The 23,210-nt window shown below is 43.3% G+C and overlaps 1 protein-coding gene across 1 annotated transcript in view; it reads left to right on the top strand.

Annotated features, from left to right (window-relative positions):
• The first annotated feature begins 3,043 nt into the window (after positions 1-3,043).
• The window catches only part of LPGAT1 (lysophosphatidylglycerol acyltransferase 1), a 58,139-nt gene continuing 37,972 nt past the window's right edge, over positions 3,044-23,210 (top strand). Inside the window, exons 1-2 of the mRNA XM_042830144.1 lie at positions 3,044-3,100; positions 3,465-3,723. Of these exons, the coding sequence (XP_042686078.1) occupies positions 3,486-3,723 (238 nt within the window). The 5' untranslated portion in view covers positions 3,044-3,100; positions 3,465-3,485. The remainder of the gene's footprint in view (positions 3,101-3,464; positions 3,724-23,210) is intronic.

The following is a 23,210-nucleotide window of genomic DNA, read 5'->3' as shown; positions in this document are numbered from 1 at the left end:
TCTTTTCTGTAGAAGACTCTTGAGGGGTTAATGACTGGGAACTGCCTTGCATCTTGTAGCCAGATACCAATCAAATCCAGCCTAGTGAACTCAGAATCTTCCATGCTGTGCAGCTTGCCTGCAGCCATTTGTGTGCTGCTCTTCAAAGTAACTGTCTGGATGCAGCAGATGCTTGTTTGTTGCTGTACAACACTCCCATGAACATCATGGCATGTTTCTCCTTACAGGCAGAAACAAGCCCAATCTTTCTCTTGTTTCTGTACGTTGGATTTTTGGATGTGGATGGAATACCATTCTGGTATTTTATTATCTGTTCTGGTTACCCTTGACATCAGTTAGTCACCCAATATTACCATTGTTGGTATCTATCTTTCTGACTTAATAAGCACATTAAATTGTGTTTTTATAATGATCAGTAGTGATACCCTTGTCAGCATTGTCTGTCAGACTGAACAGATATAGTTCCATCAAAAAAAGATATAAACTTTAGAGAAATGGTCAAAAGGGCCACGAATCAAGAGTTCCTTGTTTTAATCTTTACTTTTTTATCTTTGTAATAACTAGATGACAAACTGTACATAAAGAAAACTCTTAATCTCTTAGGGATGATGAGAAATTTGCCTCAAGGAATTGAATTTATGTCATGGTTCTATGTTTTTGTTTTTTTGTTTTTGGATTTCAGACAAAAAAAAAAAAAAAACAACAAAAACCCATTCTAACACCTCACCAATAAGCAATTAGTGAAAGTGCTGCACTTCAGCATTTACACTTCACTGCTGTTGAACATTTTCCTTCGTTTTCTCAGCAGTCGTGGCACATACATGCACACAGGTGCTGCTTTATGCTGGAAAGGATTTCTCAGAGCCTTAGAGTGTACAACAGGCAGTGTCTTTGCTGGGCTCTGCAAGGGGCATTTCCTGCAGGACACTTCTGAGCACTTGGGCTGTCAATATGAGGGAGGAAATGAAGAGTAGGGCTGGGCCTTTGCTCATTCAGCAAAATGTTAAACCACAGCTTCCTAAGCTTTAGGGCAGCCGCTCTGACAAATAGTGCTTTGTATGCCTGCTTCCTCATCTGCTACTCCTTACTACTGTACAAATCCCCTCATTCACTCGACTTGTGCAAATTCTGCAAAATCCCTCATTTTGAAGCATTCGTATATTTCAGAATATTATTCCAACAAAGCAGAAATTATAATTAATTTCTATATCGGAATAATAAAGACAAGGCTTCATCCTGCTGTTGGGATGTAAAAATCAAAGCATAACTGTAACTATTACTCAACAGTTTTTTCTCTTCCAGAGTTTGGACCTGAATTTTGCAGACGGTAAGCGCAGGTGTATGCCCTGGATTGTTTGTGTGTGGTGGAAGACAAAGCCCAAGTCCTGTTGAAACTGATAATGCTACAGAACAGCTGAAGCTGACTCCATAATGATCACCACATGCTCTGTCAGATGTAACCTAGTAATAAATATAACACCGAAACACCCAGAGATGGAGTCGCTTATGCAAGACTTGTCCTTTTTGTTAAGAAGTCAGCAGTTTTGTTGTGTTTTGCTCAAATGGAACACAATGGCGTTACATGATTTGCTTGGTTGTGTTCTAAAATTCCAAAGTGAAATTTATCTGCAATAACATCTTGGTTTTCTCCCTGGCTTGGAGGTTTGGATTTAATTTTGTCGAGGGTGCAGTCATTGCTGAAGTCTCATTGTCTGGGAAACAGCAGCCTAGCAGTGCACATGGAAGGGTTTGTCTGTAAAAGTGATACGATTTCAGTTTAAATATTACTCTGTGAAAGCTTAATTTTTCAGAACAAAAGACTTTCTAGCGTATCTGCTTCTTGAAATATGTTGTGTTTTTTTTTCCATACTCAGAACTGAAGCCAAGTTAAAATCACTTGCAGGAACCATTGGGTTTAAGTATTAGAGCATTTTGGCAAAGCTGAGAAAACTGGGCCTGGTTAGCCTAGAGGGGTGACCGGTGGAAGAGGAGTGGATTTCCTGTCAGACGTTCACAGGGAAGGGATGGGGGCTGCAGCAAGGGCTGCTGCAGTGATGCAGGAGGCTGCACTCCCTCACCGTATGGCTGGGCCGGAGGGACTGAGGGCTCCATCTCACCGACTGTGGGCCTGGCACCCCAGAGCTCGTGTCTGTGCCGGACTTCTGTGTGACGGGTCGAGGGAAGAGCTGGAAGTGCTGCTTTATACGAAGCAAGCTCGAGGTAGCTTTGACCATAAAGACAGAAAGCAGAAAGAACCACACTGCGGTCGTCCTGGCCAGGGCTGAGGGCAGTGAGCTAGGAGAGGACGGAGAGACCCGTCACCAGCTGCTACACCATCCCCTCTTTACCACTTGGTAATTAAACCCGCTGCCGAGAGCAATCAAACGGCTTTGGCACCGTCTGGGTCGGGGCGCGAGGAGCAGGGACGCACTCGGCTCCTGCGGAGAGAGAGCAGCACGGCGAGCGTTCCCGCGCGCCCGCGCGCGTGTGTGTGTGTGTGTGTGCGCGGGGCCGGGGGGCGGCGCTCCCGCAGCGCCAGCCCCGCTCTCGAGCAGCGGCGGGGCGGTCACGGCGGACACGCAGCGGCGGGGGCGGGGAGCGCGGCCCCAGCAGCCGGCATGCAGCCCCGGCGCCTCGCTCTGCTCGCGGTGGGTACGGAGCAGCGGCGACAGCAGCAGCAGGAGGCGGCGGCACTGAGGTACGGACGCCCGCCCCCAACAGGTGCAGGGTTCTCTCACGAGTCGGCCCGGAGGGGCCGGGGCTCAGCGCCGCGCAGGGAGGGGAAGAGCCGGGCAGGGGTACCAGGCCCGGCGCGGGAGAACCGCGGTGAACCCGCGCTCTGCGCCTGCCCGCCCGGCTCGCCGCTCCCGTCTCCCCGCCCGCCGGCCCCGCGCTCACGCCGCCCGCCCCTCTGTCTCTCTCTCCCTCCGTCTTCCCGTAGGGAGCCGTAGGGCGAGCGGCGTTCCCCGGCCGGGCCAGCCGCCTCCGGGTCCATGAGCCGCCGCCAGCCGCCGCCCGGGACTGCCGTCGCCGCCGCCGGGCCCGGTTCCCCCAGCCCAGCTGCCCCAGCCCCGCCGTCGCTTCCGCCGCCGCTCCGGAGGTGAGTCCCGAGCCCGGCCCGGCTCCCCTCAGCGTCGCCCGCGGGGCCCGGCTCCTGTCAGCCGCGTCGGGGCGGGAGGAGGCCGACGGCGGCCGCGCCGGCCACCGTGACCTCTGGGGGGAGAAGATGGAGGCCGCTTGGGTCCGCCCGTGCCCCCCGCCGGGCTGCGGGCTTGGAGCCCCGCGAGGAGGGAGGCGAGGGGCCGGGGGGAGCCGGGAGCCGGGGCCGCGTGCGATGCCGGGCAGCACTCGCGCCTTTCTGCAGCCGCCCGAGGTGAGTGGCCGAGCGGGCGGGCTCGGCTCTCCTCCCCCGGTCTCCCCGCCCTGCCCACAGCACCGCCCGTCTCTCCTCTCCTCTCCCGCAGGACGGTCCCGCTGTGAAAAGGATGGCTGTGACCTTAGAGCAGGCCCAGCGGGTGGGCTACACCTTCCTGAAAGCACTCCTCAGGTTCGCCTTTATGGTCGCCAATAACCTGGTCGCTATTCCGTCCTACGTCCTGTATTTAATTGTCCTGCAGCCTCTGCGAGTGTTGGATAGCAAGAGCTTCTGGTACATCGAAGGAGTGTTGTTTAAATGGCTGTTAGCTATGGTGGCTTCCTGGGGCTGGTGGGCCGGATACACAGGTAAGCACCTTCTGTTAATTACAGACGTACAGTTGTAAAGCTGTAAATGGGCATTAAGAGACAGACATCTTAGTATGGGGATGTGTAGGGGAATATCTAAATGCAGTGAGTGTAGGGGTGTTTCTCTTCCAGGGGTCTCTCTGGATTGAGATGCTGAGCGTACCTGAAACGTTTTCTTAATCATCAGTACAGATTTATTGTGTGTTAAGTAATAGAGTTTCTCATTCGGTACTTTGTTGTGATATGATCAGAAATGCTTTTTTTGCATTGCGTGTCCTCATCGCTTTGGTTTAGTATTATGTAAAAAAGGTACACATCTTTCACAGAGTTTTGATTTGTCCTGTGCACATAGCTGACAGAGCCAAACTTCAAGTATGTCCAAACTTTCCTTGTTAAGTGCATGCATCTCTAAATTATCTCTGCTTAAAACTGTCAGGACATCAGCTATGAAGTTTGGCATGGAGCTCGCCTGCGAAGCGTAGGTCTTCTGGTCTTTCAACAGTGACTGTCTTCTCTGCTGTGTGAGAACGGAGGGAAACAGGGAGCCTTTTGCACAGAACTAGCGATGCGCGGTGCTTCTTGTCTGTATGGCTCTTCATTTACTGTTAGCAGAGCTAATTACAGAACCTGTAGGGATTTTTTTTCCCCTCTGTATGCTTGCTGTATGGTGATGATCAAACTTATTTTCACTTGCTAGTATTCATAGTCCCTTAAGGTGAAGGACTGAACTGGAATACTAAGGAGGGCTCTAGTCTTGTCTTGAGCGCACTGATTTTCATCCTGGCTACTGCACTTCCTGCAAGAAAACAGCCGTCAAATCTGTGTGTACTGAGACCCTGGAAGGGACTGAATCTACTGAGTGCAAACCATGAGCAGCCCTCTTAAAATTCTTTCCCTCTCTTCTGCCCAGGCTACACCTGCAGGTCTTGTCCATATAAACAAGGAAAAAAAGGAATGGCAACACACAGCTCTGGAGTCTGGTCAGACTCCCAGTTAGTCAGGATGTCAGTGTTGTCCCAGACGGAGCCATTTTTGTTAGACTACAAGAGCTGAAGCTTCTGTGACACGGTGCCTTTTTGTACCCTGTCACGTACCCTTCTGAGATGTGCAAGGTTTCTGTGGATTCTTTAGGTGAGCTTCCAGTTCTTCTTAAGGAGATGGTGGCAGCAGCAAGCTAGGCTCTGGTCTGCTGGGCTAGAACTGTCGCAACGTTGCACTGCTTCAAAACTGCCTTGCCTCGTACAACTCAAGCTTTTCCAGATGTGCTGTTTTGAAAATCTTTTTACATGTTTATATTTGCTCATTAAAAGAAGTCCACATAGTATTTGCAGTGGCAGGTATGTTTTTGAAAGTCTGCTTATGCCTTTAAGCAAAAAGTCTTTCCGGAAGGACGGACTGACTTTCAAGGTGTCGTGTGCATTATTAATTGGAAATGGGAAAGTTTATGAGCATAACGGTAATGTTAAAGTCATACAGCATACATCCTGGGGTATGCTGCATACGTTGAGTGTGCTAGTTAAAATTCAAGCTGTCATCCCATGGCAACGTGGTTGTCAGTCCTGAAGGCAGTTTCTTTGGGATAGCTCTACTGCTGACTGCAGAACTGTGTGGTTTCTTTTGCCTACTGCTTGGAGAGCGGTCTTAGCATGGTCTGCATATCCTCAAGTCCTCCTGAAGCAGCTGTTGAATGGTGTTGCTGATGTAGCTTGACAATTTGCAAAAATCCTTTGTTGTTTTACAGTCTTGAAATGTCTTAGTGTGCTTGTATGACGTGTCATTCAGCTACACAGAAGTGTTTCTGGGATGGTCTATGGGTAAGGTGGCTCTTCACTTTTCCCTATAAAGTACAACTTTTGATCTGGAGAGAATTTTAAGCAAACACTATTTCAAATTTCAAAGTCAGTTTGAACATGTGTTCTTATTTGATATGAAGACATCAGTGTGGTTGTTTTTTGTTTTTGTTTTTACTGAAATAACAAGAATAGCTTGTTTCCTTGCCCTTCCTTTCTTTACCCCTGTCAGCGCTCAGCACCACGAGCAGAACAGACCTGGAAACAATCCCTTTACAGCTGGTGTCTGAGCCTTAACGGTGCTACATTTGAAAGAGACCCTGCACCAGAAGTTTTCTGTTTTGAATTCCAAAGTTAAACTGAAGATAGACCTTCATTATATTCCATCTTTGTAAAAGTAAATATAGGATTGTAGGTATACATGGATTCAGTAAGAAGATGAAGGATTTTTCATTTTTTGGGATAGCAGAGTGGTTTAGTGACATGAATTATTATTCTTATATTTCATCTTGATTTGGGTTAGCCAGCTAAATAAGTTTGCCCATCTCTTAATTGATAGTAATGATCTGCTTCATTTGTTTTGAAGGTGTGTTTCTATTTTTATTTTCTGTTCATTTTTTCCACTTCCAGTCTTGGATCATCTGTTGGGTAAGAAGTGACGTTATAACAAGGGACTTCAGCCTGCAAACTAGATTTAGGGCAGGTTGGTTTGCTTTTTTTTTTTTTTTAATAGCCTCTGTAAGATTGTGTGTGATGTGTGGGAGAGGGCTCAACACCAAATGAAGACAATGTGGTGAGTGTTAGTTTTTTCCTTCTTGGCTTTGCTGCTGTTGCATAACTTGTTGGTATACTTTATTGAGTAAAGCTGGAACAGCTGAGGAAAACTCATGAACTAGGTCTGCCCTTCTCCCACCTCCGCATAACCCTGTGAGTTAGGATCCCAGAGGGTTTGTTATAGAAATGCGTGATCTGGGTCTACATCAGCAGCTCTGACGTGTTCTTTTTGATTAATGTAGGTGTTCCTGCTTGCACGTGAACTTGATGTTATGTAAAGAGAGACTGTAGAACCGGACAAGCAAAACAGAGAAAGGCATGGGAACAGAGGTTGTAAAGATCCCTCTTCTTTCCCTCGTCTTTTTGTGTCATATGTCTTCCGAAAGGAAAAATGAGTATCTGTCCATGAAGAATGTTTAGACATCTAGTGGTGTTATTTCATCAGTTTGCAGAAGGGTGTTCTTACAACTCTTACACACATTTTTTAAGGCTTTTTTGTCTAAATGTGCAATCCTTGTTGTAGGAGCTGTTCAGTTAGGACACTCAGAATCGGCGCATTAGTGTGTTTGAAAGGCACCTTTGAATAACACTTCTCAGTATTTTCCTGCATTTGTTGGAAGACGCAGTCTAAAAAAAGCAACCTTGAGAGTGCTTGATCCTTTGTGGCAAGTACCTTTTTCTGTACTATAATTTTTCATTTAGCATGCAAATAGAACAAAAGCTGCTAAATAGTGCCATAGATGAGATGGGAGGGAGACGGAGCATGTCTGTGGAGGTGAATTTCCAATGACTTCCTGCTCATCTATGAAACTACTTCTATAAACTATCTTCTGCGTTTGAACTTCTTCAGGTCAGTGACTATTACTGACTAAAGTTTAATAACCCTGCATCTAATCAGATCTCTAAAAATAGTTAGGGCTGCTAGAAGAGAACCTGGCTTGGCTTAAAAATGCTTAGACACGCTGTTTTGTTCTCTTTTCCTGCTAACTGCAGCAGCTACCATTAGCTTGAGATCCTGACATTTTAATATTCTAATTATAAGCCTCTACACAGTCATCAGTCCAGATAATTGGAATACTGATCTTGTGCTTTGCTCTAAGGTTGTAGGGACCTTAAAGACCTTCCAGTTCCAGCCCCCATGTTGTGGACAGGGACACCTCCATTAGATCAGGTTGGCCCATCCGGTGTGGCCTTGAACACCTCCTGGAGTTGGTGATGGTGAGTGTCCTCCAGAAGCAGCTGCTGTCAGTCCTCCTCTGACATTCAGGAGAAGTGTCCCCTGCAGTCAGTGGGGTTGTGTGCATCTCAGGAGAGGATCCTGTTGTGAGAACTCAGTGCCACTGAGTTCAGCCACTTGCCAGCTCGTGCAGTTTCTCAGTCAAGTTGGGCAGGTTGGTGACAGGAACAGTAATATACCTCTGCTGCTGTGCCGAAAGCACCTTAGTGGTGTGAGGGTGCTTGCTGGTATTGCAGGCAAGGATCTAAACTGATCAAATGGTACTGCCTGTACTGTTCTGCAGCAGTCAGTAGGGACATTTAAGTAGTCTCTGTGAGAATATTGCAGTTCTGTCAAGGGAGGAGAGTTTTTGTTTCCTCATTTCTTGATGTTCTGACAGGAAGAGTAAAATTGTGATTTGGGTTTCTAGTTGTCTTTCCTCTTTTCCACTCAAGTGATCTAAAATTTATTGGCTGACATTTATGTAAGATTAAGTGGTGACCAGTATATCATTTTTTTCAGCAGTCATCCATTTTTTTTTCTCTGATTCATAACGTTCTTAGTTTCTCTTTCATCAGTCACCAGACTCAACTCCTTTAATCTTTAAAGAATGAGAATATTTTGGTCTTCTGGAACAGCGATGGGCACAGATGGAGTTGTGATCACACCTCCCTGGCACAGGTGATGTGTGCTGTCTGCACTGCCTGTCATGGCCGGCCAGCCCCTCTCCAACAGGAAGTGCAACGCAAGTTGGGAAACAGCAGATGAGATAAAGTACATTTTTTTGCACCAAATAGGGCGTGGGGTGTTATTTCAGGAGGTGCATCTGCATGCTTTTCCCTGCCATTGTTTCCTACCCTGCTTTGTTGCTGCAGGATGATTTTTAATTGACAGTATTTGGGTTTGGGAATGGTCACTGCTGTGAGGCGTAGGAAAGCAAATGCACACGTATTTCTGAGGACAAGCAGTGTGTAAAATGAAGAAAGAAGACTGTTCTTGTTTGAATGTGCGAACGTACCTGATGTGACTTTCAGGTTTGGATAGGGACATACCAGGAGGAGGCTGTATTCCTTTGTATTGAGTTTCTTGGTGATTCCTGACTTGAGTGCAGCTTTCTCTGATAGAGATGTATGTAACTTTTGCATAGGTTAGGCTGAGATCGAACTGGGAAATTTGAATTTATTTTGTAAGAGGAAGTTTATATGCAGCTTGTGAGCTGCCTTGATAAGAAGAGGTCAGAGTTGAACGAGTTAGGGACATTGGAACTGCTTCTGCCACGGCCTCAGAGCAAAGGCTTATTGTGTCATTGCGTAAGATGCACTGGGGAGTACAGTGAACTCACTGTCTGCTTTGTGCAAGTGAGGTCTGTGTTTGTGAAGGGTTCTTACAGTGACCCTGGACCTATTTTAATCATATGTAAAATCACCAGGAAATTCCCCTCTCTCACTTTTGGTACAGGCTTCACCATAGTTCTTTCTTTCATGTAGTGTCAGCAATGTGTCAAAAGCAGCAAAGCTTCTCTCTCTTTTTCCTGTTGTATCACTTAGCTATTAAGGGTCATTCCAAAAGATTAGCTATAGAAATGCTCTCTAAGTTTTATTTTTAGAAAGCTCCTGCCTTCTGGCACAGCACTTAGAGTAAAAGCACACACCGTTTTTTTTCGCCTGTGATATTTCTGTTGTTTGTTGCCATTTGCTTCTTTCTCAGTGTGGGTTAGTGTCTGCTCCTGTGTTTCACCTGATCTGGATAAAACAAGATGTTGCGAGCGTAACAAGTTGTTATGTCTGCCTAAGGTTAGTAAGCGTGACATTACCAAGGAGAACTTTTACTGAAAGATGTGAAGGGGAAGCTCTTTACTCTTAGCTCCAGGAATGCCCATGGAATGCTTCTCAACCAGCGTTGTATTCCTGCTCGTGGCCAGGTTTTCTATTTTTAGGATATGTCTTCATCTCTTCTGCTTCTTCTAGTCATGACATTGTTTTTAATGTATCTATGCATGCTAGTCATCTTACTCCCCCTAGCATTGCTGGTTAAGTGCCTGGAAGGGTATGACTAAATACTTGAGAGATGTCTCTGTGCCTTTTCTTGTTCTTTTTCTTGATGGTAGGTAGGCTGTTAGAAACCACGTGAAGTTACTGTGGGAACAGTTATTCCAGCTCCGATCTGGAGGTAGAATGGAATCTTAGGGAGTCAAATCCTTTATGCATCAATTCTTTGCGCTTGAAGGAGGAAATTTTTTCCCCACTTAAGCAGTGTGATTGAGTCCATACTAGAACATATCATAAATGACACCTTGACATCAGAGATGCAATTGCTTATTCTCATATTTAATTTGACTGTTTTAAAGCACAAGAATCTCAGAACTTTTCAAGAAAACTAGAGACAACACTGAATGTTTAATGTGAATAAAGGATACTTTTCTCTGACAACTTGTTCTGATAAATTACTTTTTTTTTTTAATTCCACTCAAACAAATGAAATCTATCACTTTCTCTGTTGGGTGTGTGTGAGAAGCAAGGAAGTCTTGACATGGGTTAGTTTGGCAAGGTCTTAAGCAGCTGAAAACACAACCTCGAAAGTAGAAGAGTTGTACAACCTTAGTGAGCTTGGGCAGTTAAGAAAATCTTGATGGGGTATAAGTTTAGTGGTGTAACTTTCCAGCATGAACTGAGCCAAAATACAACTCCCAAGATATGTAATCTGCCTGTGTTTATTACAGTGAATATAAACTAATGCTTAAGATGACATGTCAAACGCAGGATTGCGTAGGCATGTAATTGCACTGCTGTTGCAGTTGCCTCACTTGAGATAATAGTCCAGCCATTCGTGTATGCAATTACTGGAATAAGTAAGGCCAATACGTTTGCATTCCTAAAAGTGCTCTGTGGCACTGGTGATGGATTTTGTGTACAAGGATGTATTTTGATTCTTTTCCCCATACAAGCTTTTCAAACAGGGAGTGCCCCAGCAAAGCCTGGTCCCAGCTTTCAGTTTCATGCTCACACCACCACTTCAGTATTGCCAAATATTTTAAGCATTGTGTGATCTTTATCACGGCCCTGATTCACGATAAAAACTACCTGCTGCCTTTTTTGCTGCAGTATTTGGACACATTGGGCTGCAATATGTGATTAAAACGGCGTTGAAGTAGACTTCTTCACTTTCTTCTTCTGTCCTGTTAAGTGGTTATCGTTATTTAGACTGTCCAAGTGCCTTCTGCAGAGTTTCTTCAGAGAAGAAAATGAAGCATAGAGTGAGAGTGAGGAGCTATCGTGAACTGAAGACTGCTTGGTTAGGGAATAAAAAGGCCAGTGTTCATTTTAATGAAAGGTTAGCAGTGGGGTTCCTCGTGAGTTTTGTATACTTGGCTGTTGGAGTTTGTGAGCTGCAGAAAGGACTGTAAAGAACTTTGCATGTAGTTAAGCTATGTGAATGGCCAACAAATTGCAGAAGTTGTTTGGTGTTGAACAGTCCAAAGTAATGAACATTTCAGGAAAGCAGCAGCATAAGGAAGAGATCAGTGTAACGATGGAGAGCTTAGAGAAACTTCTGGCTCAGTACACACTGTGTAATTAAAGTATATTAAGAACAAGGACAGTAATGAAAATATCAGCTTTGCTCTTTGCTGTTCTTGTCTCGGATATTTTAAAGCTATTTGAGAATTAAGAAGGGGACTCCAAGAGGGTCAAGCATTTCATTAATGGAAGCTGAAATCAAATCAGAGAATTCCATTCACCACTAAACTTGAATTGAACAACTTAATGATTCTGTTTCCTGTGCAGAGCAGAGCAGAAGTGCAATCTCTTCACCTCTGTGTGAAGAAGGGGATTTTTTGATACCATTAGAAACTAACAAATTTAAATCTTTTAAGATTTAGTAAGGCAGCAGTGCCTGATTTTTTTATTTTTTATTTCCTTAAATATTTTCATTATATTTTTTCACAAATACTTTACTGTGCAGGTTAAGTAGGGTCAGTGGTATTAGTTCTTAAGTCATGCAGCATCATCTCAAAACCTTTTGTTTAAAAGTTATAGTTTTAAAGGGCAAAGTATTGTACCTGTTTTATGAGTCTTAACTGTTTAAGCTAGTTTAGGGTGGCATTTCAATACTGCAATTTAAAGAAGGGGCAAAGGAAAGATTAGTGGCTTTATTATTGCTTCTCGCTCAGTTAGAACTAAAACCAGGCTTTTAGGCGAGCAAGGGGCAGTGCTGCTGCTGTTTGAGAGGATGTGGGCACTAGAGAGTTGAATCAGTAGGAGGACAGTGATATGAGTGTTTATGGATGTGGGTTTTTGGCGGTGAAAGGGAGGATCTTGTCTTGGTGTGGGTTTTTTTTCTTTTTTTTTTTTAATTTCGTTTCATTTGTTTTCTAGCAGCCCAAGATCCCAAGGGTGCACAGTGAAAGTCTGTAGTGTCTGTGCTTGCTTACCAGATTGGGGGAAAAGTGACAACACTGAGAAACATACTTTTGGTTAATTTAAACATCAATTGTGTTTGTGTGGTGCTTGGAGTGGGCCACTGAACGCCTTTTAAAGGTAATCTGGATACCTGTATAATTTATCATACATGTAGATAAGCATGACGGTAATTTTAGTATAGCTGCCTCGTGGGATGGATGAGGCTCCTTGTTTAACAGTTCTTCTTTCTGTCAGCCGTCCCACACTTCTGATTTGCCTACTCACGAATTTCTCTACAGCTGACCAGATGGTTCTGATTTCAGAGAGGACGATGTTCTGGGAGTTTGGGGGGAGACTCGCAGATGAGCTGAGAATTGAGGCCTGAGTTACTGTCTCAGCTGGAGACAGAGTAGGCAGAATTTGGCCATGGTATGTCTCATTGGACACCTGCTGCACCACCAACCAGCACAAAGGAGGGAGGTTCTGCGTTTGTTGCATTGCTGGCACTATCTTGTCCAGCATGTTGAAGAGAAGAAGGTTAGACAGCAAATGTTTGGGAAACCTGGCTTTGTTAATTTTGCAGCTTCCAGACTAATTGGTTAGTCTGGCAGTGGCAGACAGAAAGCAGCGTCCTTTCCTCTGGGAGATGTTTAGTTCACCTTGGTTATCATAGCCTTTTAAATCTGAAAGGTATGCAGAGACAGCTGTCCAGTCTTAACATCAGGAAAAAGGATATGGTAGAAAAAAGATCTTAAAGTATTGGGATTTAAGACTTTCCACTCATCTTTCCACAATAAAAAATGAGTTGGCATTGCGCCCTGAAAAGAGAACCTGAAGGATGGTAACATAACTACAGCTCTGGGGACAGAGCAGTGGTGCTCAGGTGGCTGTGGACAGGGCAGAACCAAAGAGAAGTCAGTGACAAATCTGACCCAGAGGTACTTGGAAACGTGAGGTTTGAGGTGTATTTGCAGAGACCTGGAAGAGAGCAGCGATGCAGGTGGTGAGCAGTGATCATCTGTCCAGTAGGGTTCTGTGCCATTGAGCAGCTGCGTGTAAGCATTGCATTACTGAGGTGGCCACTTGAAATGTGTACCTGTCTGGTCTGTTTTGAATGCTTAAATTATACATATAGATGGCCCGGCAATATTCCAGCTCTGATGGCTGCCAGTTTCCTTTTCAAATGCATTCTTTTCATTTGGATAATGTACCCATTTTTATTTCCTGCGCTTACCTCTGGCATAAAATTCAGTTTCTGTTCCTCCTAGCAACGGCTTTACTTGGAAACAAACATAACCATAGACTGCCTATCTGCTGATACTCCATGAAGGAACCTGTGAAGTTTAGTTTATGTTTGTTAAAATGTTTTCAGATGAAGGTATGGTTAATATTAATGTCTGTTAAGCCTCTTCCGCACATTGGATTACATGAAAACTAATGGAGGAGTATTTTTGGTATTTGAGACTCTTCTATTTATATCACCAAACCTAATACTGCAGTCTTCTAACCTAATAATCTACAGATGGAATGTTACATCAGCAGTGTCTTTATCCAGATAGTTCTGTTCTCTTTGGTATATTTAGATGATCAGCTGATGTCCACCTCAGGCTTCTGAAGTTTAACAAGATTTTTATAGGTTAAAGAAATGCTTTTGTGAGAGAAAATATTGAAACACTTTTTTTGTTCTTCTTGTTTCCCCTTTACTGCAAATATTACAAATGTTTAAACAGCCTTCTGAAACTTAAAAGCTAAATTGCAGTGCTGAGTTCATTTAACCACGGGTGGTGTCACAGTGCGTCACCACAGGAAGGCTAATTTGGGTGGCTGCTGTGGCAAAGAACAAACTATTACAGGTAGTGTGCTCCTTCCTTTTTCTGCCCCGTTGCTGCCCCTATGATGCTTTGCCAAAACATTGTCTGACTGCTTGCTAGTTGTGTTTCGAGGCAGGGTTTCTTTGACCAGATGTCGGAGGGTTCAGATAAGTAGATAAGTGGATAAGTAGAATGTGATGTTTGAACGTATTAACCAAAATTGCTCTGTGCTTGTGTTAGATTTTTATGGTCCAAACACTTATTTTTGCCCACTTCTCTTTTTGTGTGGGGAAGGAATGATTTGTAAGAATTCCTACATATGCTTCCTGAGTAAGCAGAGATGCTTGTAACTTTCAACACACTGCGTATAATGTACTTACAGTGTTTGTTGATATCAACAGCCTTAGGAGTATTCACATTAATCATTTAATTGTAAAATAGAATTTTGACGTGTTTATTTGCGTTTATAGCTCATTTTCTGTATTTGAAATAGAGACGTGTGTTTCCACAGTCTCTTTCACAGCCCTGTTGTTTGGTCCCTTTACTGGTGCCCTCTGGAGAAACCACTCTCCAGCAAAACTGTATTTTTAATTGATGTGTATGGTAGTCCATTCTCTCTTTTTCTGCCCCCAGCATTTTTCTGTGGTCATTTTTTAGCTCTTAGGAGAACTTGTTGATCTGAGAGATGTGGACTCGTTATTTCTTTACTTGGGGAAGAGAGGAAGAGAAGCCTTGATGACCAGCACTGCAGCAGCTGGGACCTGGGTATTGCATAGAGAAGTATACTGAGTGCTGTGCTACCAGGGCTGTGTGCTGAGTGTGGGGGATAGGTCTTAGAGCCAGCCAGTAAGAATGTTTGAATGAACTGGAGTCCATTAAAAGTACTGCAGAAACTCTTGGTAGCGCTCATCTGCAAATCCAAGATGTTTTTTTGCAGTAGTGAGCAGATGTAAGAGGATTATTTGTTCTGTAATAGTAGCACATGCCAGACAACTAACTGTATTTTTTCAAATCAGGAACAGTAAACTTTCTTTTGCTGCTTCGAGGTACATCAGCAAGAGTGAGTGAGAATGCTTTTCCTCCTAATCTCACATCTTTTGGGACAGCCTGTGCATGCCCTGAAAGGTGTCACCTCTGATTTTCTGATAATAAACAAGACTTCTGTTTACCTGAAATGTGGTTACACACTTTCTTCTCAAGTGTCCCTGTGCTGCCACAGGATAATCTGGGGTAAATTTAAATAAATTAAGATACTTAGTTTGGATTGTTTGCTGTGTGATGCCAGCAGAAGTACTAGATGCATTTCCCAGCTCCAGTAGTTGTCATACACCTTTCAGCATGCTTTTCAAACTTACTGTGGCCTTGTGTTTTAATAGCAGAACTTCCATAGATGTAAAACTGAATATAGGAATATGCCATTGTGTTCATCTGCATCTTTAACTTCTTATTGTTTTATAATTAATTTACTTGGATTACGTTTGTGGTAACAAAACGTCATTTTTCCTCCAGCCTTTGTAAGCAACATTATTTGAAAAAAAAATGAAGATGATGTTTTAGAAGCCCAAAGGGAAATGTTTGTAGTTCTGTTCATGTTCTGACTTTGTTGTTTTTAAGGCTGTTGTGGCATGTGTGAGAAGCTGAATAAAGCCCATGGAAGGCCAATAATGAAAGCATTTAAGGCTTCCATTAGAAGGTTTGTGCTTGCGCTTCCTTCCATCTGTAACCATTTATTTCTTGGTTCTTTGCATGCCTTTCATTGTTAAGTTTGGCCCACCATGCTGCAACTTGAAAATGTCCAATGACTTGGTTCTGCTTTGTAGCATGGCGAGCTTAGCCCATTTTAACAGCGGGGGGTTGGCACAAAGGTATGTGGAGAACAAGAGGGTAACGCTGCCGCTGCTTGATTAGCACCCAGCTTTACGTTTTGTGGATATTGAGTTTTTGATTATGCTATTTCTGCAATCTCAAAATACGTTGTGTGAATGTGTATGTCTGTTCCCATGATTGTTCAGGCACTCAGTAGCTGTTCTTTTTCTGGCTGGAATTGACTAAATTGAGAAGTTTTAACTGGTCAGCGCCCTCCAAGTGGAGACAAGCTCCTCAGTTCTGAGGTCCCTGCAGGGATACAGTAAATAAAGGCACAGAATGGCCTCTTCCCCCTCCCACATGGGCCACATAACAGAGATAATCTAAAAAGTAAGGTTTCTTTGAGTGCATTCGGTGAGATTTTTTTATTCTATATTTAAGTTGTGCTGGAAAAGGTCAGTTGTATAACAGGAAGCATCAACAGCATTTTCTAATAATTTGAAATCACAGACTGATTTGGGTTGGGAGGGACCTCAAAACCCATACAGTCCCAACCCCAGCTGTGGTCAGGGCTGCCCCCCCAGCTCAGCTGCTCAGGGTCCCATCCAACCTGGCCTTGAGCACCTGCAGGGATGGGGCACCGCAGCTTTAATATGAGCACACTGGAATACTGTGCTTTATCGATTTCTTATGAGAAAGTGCTCTCCCTCCTTGTACAGTCCAGCAACAGTTTTCTACATTCTGCGTGCCTCTTACCTGAAAGAAGCTCTCATAGTGCTCTGAAAAATTGATAGTCCCAAAAATATCCAGTAATTTAGAACTTGCTTTTAAAAATGGAAATGTCTTCCACAAAGGGAAGACATTGCTAGTTAGCATCTCCAGGACCATGAGAAACAAAGAGTACTTGATTAAACCTGCTGGTGACATTCATCTTCTTACCTGTTTCTTGTTTATTTGCAGCCACTGGGCTCTGCTACTGCTCTTTTTTAAGTCCTGAAACAGAATTGCATTTTTGCCCAGTCACTTTCTTGAAGGCTGCTTCAGTCTTGTGGGCACCTTTTTTCTTTCAGAATGGAATCTTTGTCCATTTTTCTGGACTGCGTATTGCAGACTACTTCCATGATATGAAGAAACATTTCTGACTCCTCATAGGTTGAGGCACACAAGTCTGTGTAAGCAGTCACACAGCTGTGTGGAAGTGATGGGAGTGCTGTGGTCCTGTAGGAAGGCATGTTGGTTGTTTGCTTCAGGCAGCTGGCACTAGACCAGCTAGTTTGCTTGTTGCATTTCTCTTGTTTTTCTCGATCAAGGTCCTCAAATTTAACAGCTGAGGCTGCAAAGCAGGTTTCAGCCACTCCCCCTGCTTTGAAAGGGGCATTTTCCTCTCTGGAGGAAACAGGAGTAATTTTTCACAAGTCATTTGCTTTGCATAGACCATTGCCCTAAAGGCATTTTTCACACCGTTGGTTTGGGTTTACTGATGCTTGGTGTTGGTTACACAATCTGAGAAGTATCCTCTTAGGGCTGTGAACCTTGGTGTGTTCTCTGGATGATGTCTGCCATGAAACCCGACTACGGAGGCGTGCTCTAGTCCTTTGTGGATGAGGTTTTCTAGGGAGTGCTGTTGACTAGCTGTACTTTTTGAGTGTCCTTACCAGTTGATGGAAATGAATTGACTTATGAATGACTCTCTTCTGGCCTCACAGGGAATTTCACATCTGGGAAGACAAGCAGCAGCATCAAATTAGTAATGCATACCGTTGCCAGTGACTCAAAAGGAAACAGCAGTAATAGTACTGTAGCCTGTGATAATGCCCCCAGGTGGAATCTGCCGTGTAGGCAGATGACTCTGCTGGAAGACAGCTCAGGTTATTGTTAGATGCGGCAGCTGAGTTGTGTCTGAGGTGTGCTTTCAAAGAGCTCTCTTAGAAGATATATTCCCTATTTTCTAAACATTTGTTTTCCCCAAATTCAAAACCTGCTAGCAAATCAAACAGCTGTCACCCCATCCCTGCCCAAACAGTGGTTCTGCAGAGTGGGAAGCTGCATGTTTTTGGCACGTTCTGAAGCACTAAAATACAGAATACCATGCTTGCTGTGGTCTAAAGACCACAACATTTCTAACAAGGGTTTTTTTGTTTGTTTTTACTTTGTTTTAAAGCAACTCATCCATTTAGAGGCAACTTGGGTGGCTCGTCCAGGTTATGCTCTGTGCTTTGGGCTGAAGGAAACTTGCCAGGCAACTCTTCCAGCCTAGCAGACCACAGATCCATGAGGGTTGGTTTGGGTCCACTGTTGTTGCTTCTCCTGATATCTCTGATTGAGCTGTCCTGCCTCCTCTGCTTACATTTTTTTTATGACCAGCACAGATACCTATATGATCTTGTGGTGGCTTTGTTTTGCTTCTCAAGTATTAGAGCAGCTTGCTAGTAGGGAAAATAGCAAATCTTGGAAAAAGAGGACATGGAAAATAATGGAGGCCCTCCCATTTTATAGTGCAGAAGGAGGTGTGCAAGCCTTCTTGTTTACTTGTTACTACTCCAGTCTTTAAGTTTTGCATTTAAGTAGGTGGCCAATTGCTGAATGTTAAGTAGTAATTTGAATGTTTTGGTGTTGGAGTAACCAAAAGTTGCTTAAATTGGATGCAACTGCCCACATGCTTGGTATTTGATGTCAGACAAAACAGTCTCAATAGAGTAGTTTACTTTGCTGTATTTGCTCTTATAGATAAAGATACAGATGAAAATCTGAAGTTCTCTATATCTTTGCCTAAATATCTCAAGACTTTCTAACAGGGATACAATGGCTGGACTCACATTTTTTGCCAGGTTCTTATGATCCCAGGTTAATCGTATTCTGCATTTCACATAATTAAGGACTGAATTATTCTGCACATGTGTTTACATCTTTGCTGCAGTTCTGCAGCAGTAAGACAGGAAAACCTTGCTCACTTTTATTTAAACATGCCTTGTGACTGTAAAGACTGTTCCTTTTCATGCCATGGGGTAAAGTGGTAAGGTCTGTTGTAGCTGTTGGTATCTGATATGAAAGAATTCTGTTAATTGTTTGGGTTTTTTTCCCTCCTGGTATGAGATTGTAGCTTACAGAGTTGTTGAGGTTGGAATGGCCTCTGAGGATTTTGTAGCCAAACCCCCTGCCTAAAGCATGGCAAGCAAGAGCAGGTTGCCAGCTCCATGTCCACTCAGATTTTGAACAGCTTCAAAGATGGAGACTTCATAATCTCACTGGGCAAACTATGTCAGTGTCAGAGTTCATCTTCACAGTGAGAAAGTTGTTGTTCTTGTGTTGAAGTGGGATTTCCTGTATTCTGGTTTGTGCCTGTTGCCTCTCATCTAGTTACTGGATACCACAGGAGGGAGACTGGCTAAGTCTTCATTACTTTGCTTCCTGCACCCCCATCAGGTTTTTATAAATGGATAAGACAGCGCTCCTTGAGCCTTCTCCCCTCCAGGCTGAACAGTCCCACTTCCTTCAGCTGCTTCTTTGAAAGATGCTCCAGTCCTTCAGCAACCTCAGTGGCCCTTTGCTGGACTCTTTCCTTACCCAGGGCTCCAGGAGCAGCCTCCCTAATGCTGAGTGGAGGGGAAGGATGATGCTTCCTGCACCTGCTGGCAGTGCTCTTCTGAATGCTGTCCAGGACCCCAGGGGCTTTTTCTGCAAATCTGTTCCCAAGGTACAGGACTTGCCTCTACCCCTCACTGACCTTGGTGAGTTTCCTGTGAGTTCACTTCTTCAGCCTGCTCAGATCCCCGTGAGCAGCAGCAGTAGAGCATTCCAGTACCTCTGACCAGCTCTGTGCTGTCTGCAGACGTGTAGCAGTTGTGCAGGGGGTGCACTCTGTCCCATCATTCAGGTTGCACGTGAATATGTGAAGCTGGACTTTGGGCTGTGAAGAGGATGATCTTGTCTCCAACAGCTTTCCATCTTAAAACTCAAGTGTCAGCATACTGACTTTCAGGCTGTCATATGCCCTTTTTGTGTTGTAAATTAAACTTTCCCTTTCCTCCTTTTTTTTTAATTTCTCATTCTTTTCTGATTGTATGCAGAGAGGAACCCACCTCACTTTTTCTAACTAGAATCCAGGAGGAAACAAGTTCCCCAGCTCAGACATGTGGAAATTTTCGTAAAGATATCCTGAATGTAAGGAACTGACTGCAGTATTTCTATTCTTGTCTGCACTCTGGGGTTGGATGATGCAAAGTGCAAACTGGTAGAAAATCTTGTGTGTTTTGATGGCTGTGGTTTCAAATCGTCACTGTCTTCCTAGGGAGCAGGAGAACATGAGTGGACAAAAATTTTTCAGGATAATTTTTTTTGTATGAGCAGTCTTGTGGCCTTGTGACTTTCAGCAGATTTCTTTCTTGCCATGTCATGGTAAGCTGAAAATTATGGCTCTGATTTGTTTAAGAACTTAACAGAGATTCCCCCTATTCACAGTCTCTTTAGTGCTTGTGCTGCGTGTTTATTTGCTTCTGTCATTACAGTGTTGTGGCTTTTTGACCTTCCTCAAATGTTCAGAGGCTTTTAGCCAGCAAAAGTCTTCTTGATTTTTCTCAGTTATGATTCTCCTTTTGCTTTGTAAAATCTGAAAGGCAGTGCTATGAACTGTATGCCTTCAGTAATGTTGGAAATCCACGTTTTTAAACACGGATTGATGAAATTTCTTTCCACGATGTGACTAGGAGTGACCAAAATGGTGCTGTCAGCTTTAAATACAAAGTGAAGCGATAACGGTCTGTCTGAAGCGTGCTTATTGTTGGTTCAGATTCTTCTAAGACCTTGGAGACAGTATGTTTCTATCTAGATCATGTTTTGTGTGATTTGAAATTCCTTGCAATTTTTTTCTTCAATATTTAAGTCTGTTTGATTTTTTTTTAATTTTTTTTTTTAATTTTTTGATGTGTCCAAATAACCTTTCCTTGTTCTGGTGTTTCATTTCTCGCATTAAAAATTGAAGAATTATTCTTCAAAGGCAACAAAAAACTTGAAACGGTGCCCTGTTGTTTTGTCTCTCCTTCTAGGCTTCAAACAAACAGCATTTCTGTCCATTACAACATCTGCAGTATGTTAGGTATTAGAGCTTCAGGATATTATATTAGTTCACAAATGCATTGATGTTCCTCTGGGTAGTTAATGCTTAATGTATTTTATCTGTCACTGGGGAGGAACGCGCTGTGCAGCTTGCTCTGTCTGCAAATGGTCTGACTCATGAGTTCGAGGTACTTCAGAAGGATTTCAGCACTCCATCCCATTCTTCAGTTTTGGAGTTGCTATTCTAATAATAGAAGCAGCAAAGCAGACAGTGGAATTGCTTCTTGTCTGCTGCAGTTTATTACCAGCCTAGTCACGAAAACAGCATAACGGCAGTGTTCACATTGCGCAGGGAAATGTGGGTGGTGAGGATGTGAGCACTGCCTGTCCTGTACCACTGCTTGGAAGCAGTAACCACTATAAATGAACTATAAATGAACAGGGTTTGAGTTTGCATGGTCAGAAAGGCGAGTAGTAAGGCTTGGGTGTCTCTGGAAATCGAGCAGAGCTGTGGGAGTGGCGTGAAGTAGCTATTGGAGTCCTGCAGAAAATACCAAGGGTATGTTCCATGAAAGATGCACCTTGTGAGGCATGTAAGTTGTATTGGAATTATGCCTTCGGTGGCTGTAGTCAGCATTGATTTTCTGTCCTGATGAAATTTAACTTGATAAGTTTTTGTATCATATAAATTGGTTGCATGGCATAATTCTGATCAGAAAGCTCTCTTGAAGTGATGTTGTCTGTGCTGGAATCAGTGGAAGATGTTCTCTTCATGGAAGGCAAGCTTAGGTTTCACTGCTATTGATTCTCAGTCACACACGGGTAAAAGGAGCCCTCTCTTCAGCCACAAACATTATCTCTTGTGCCAGTGAATTATAGAACTCAAGAAAATTGTACCCCTGAGGTCTTGCAAACACGCATTCCAGGAAAATGAAGTCAGTCTTCACTAGCAGTCATCACTAAGATCTGTTTCCAAATGGAACGTCTGTGCATTAGGAAGAACATGGTTCTTGGGTTGATGAGAGATACAAGAGCTACAGGGCATCTCTATTCTAATTGTCACTTGTTTTTACCACCTCTGATTGCTAAATGCAATAAGAGGAGGGGTTGACTTACAGCATCAATATTGTGACCACCAAAGTAAACTTCTCCACAGAGCAGGTGTCAGTAAACTGCAGCAGTAAAAGGGGGAGCCAAAAAGAATGGAAGTGAAAGTAAAGGGGAATACAGGTTGCTCTCTAAAATAAAGTGTGGAGGAGTATGAAATTGTTTGCCACAGAAAAATTAAAATGGCAGTTGGGATGTCTTAAACTAAGTATATTTATATGTACCATGGGAACAGGCTTCTTTCATTTGTGGGTTTCTCCCTCCCAGCTTGTTTTCATTCTTTACCTCTCTTTGATAAGGGTTTTTCTCAAAGAGAAATAAAAATTGCTTGGTGGCACCATGATTTGAGTTAGGTATCTTTTGGGTGAGTTGGAAAAGCTGTTCTTCCTCTTTCCAATAGAAAATGTCTTAATTTTTTTAAAGAGGTTTTTAATTGCCTTCTGACCCTAAAGTATTTAAAAAACAAAAACGTAATTGCATTCTAATTTGCTTAGCCCACTATTTTCTTGTTTTTGCTTTTACCCATAGGCAAGTATATCAATTTGCAGAGACAAATGTCTTTATCCTTGTAGCAAAGGCAGTGGGGGTGGACATCGTCTACATTTCTTCATCCACTTCTTTTCAGTGAAACCTAAATGCGTTAAGTAATATAGCATAAGTGATGCCAAGGGTGAAACCTCCCAGTGCCAGCTATCGGACACTCTCATCCATAAAGGAGACACAAATGAGTTCAACATTTGAGAACGTTTGTGCAGCTCCAGCTGCAGCGTACTTTAACTGGCTGCTTGAGAATGGTCACACACGGGTGTAACTTCCCAAGGACAAATGATGGAGCATGAGGGGAAATATTAAAAATGTAGAAACCTGATTGTTCTAAGCTACAGTTCTGATTGAATACCTAATGTTAAAATCCCTTCTAGGATGCAGGGTTACTTTTGAGGGAGTGAAGGAGAGTATCTACTAATAACACCATGTGTTTCTTATTGAAGATTTGCAAGTGGTTGACAAAAAGTGGTACTGTTCAGTTCTATCTGTTGCTAACCTGTGTCTTCTTGGAATTGTTTTTTTGAAGTCTTGCTTCATGGATGCCTATGATTACAAATGATCAGAAGAAAAATAAACCGAGTCTGTTTCCTTCTCATTTTCTAATGGCTGCTGAAATTTCTGTCAGGAGACTTTCCTGTTTTCCAGATCAGTGGGGAAAGAAGCTGAAACCCAATGTGATTTCAAAATAGTAATAAACCTAAGTGTTAACTAAAATTTCACCAATACCTTCATAACTTATACTGGTTCTTATGGCACACACTACTAAAAAAACAGGCAAGAGTAGAAGTTTTAAAATGCAGTATGCAAAAGAAATTATTCACGTGCTTCTAGTCAAAAGACTGCTGCTCCTCTATACAAAGAGCAGAATACTGGGCTGCCACTCTGGCCAGGTATAAAAGCACAACATAAATCTACTGAATTTTTAGTTAGCTGAGTGGTGATTTGCCTAGCCTAATGATATACTGCAATTAAAATGCTTGAATATTTA

Source organism: Centrocercus urophasianus, unplaced genomic scaffold (assembly GCF_019232065.1).
Source record: "Centrocercus urophasianus isolate 14NV4802_14NV808 unplaced genomic scaffold, USGS_Curo_1.0 seq_10, whole genome shotgun sequence".
Classification (NCBI taxonomy): Eukaryota; Metazoa; Chordata; class Aves; order Galliformes; family Phasianidae; genus Centrocercus; species Centrocercus urophasianus.
The sequence above is the reverse complement of the archived record's forward strand: the minus strand, read 5'-3'. Positions and strand labels throughout refer to the sequence as shown.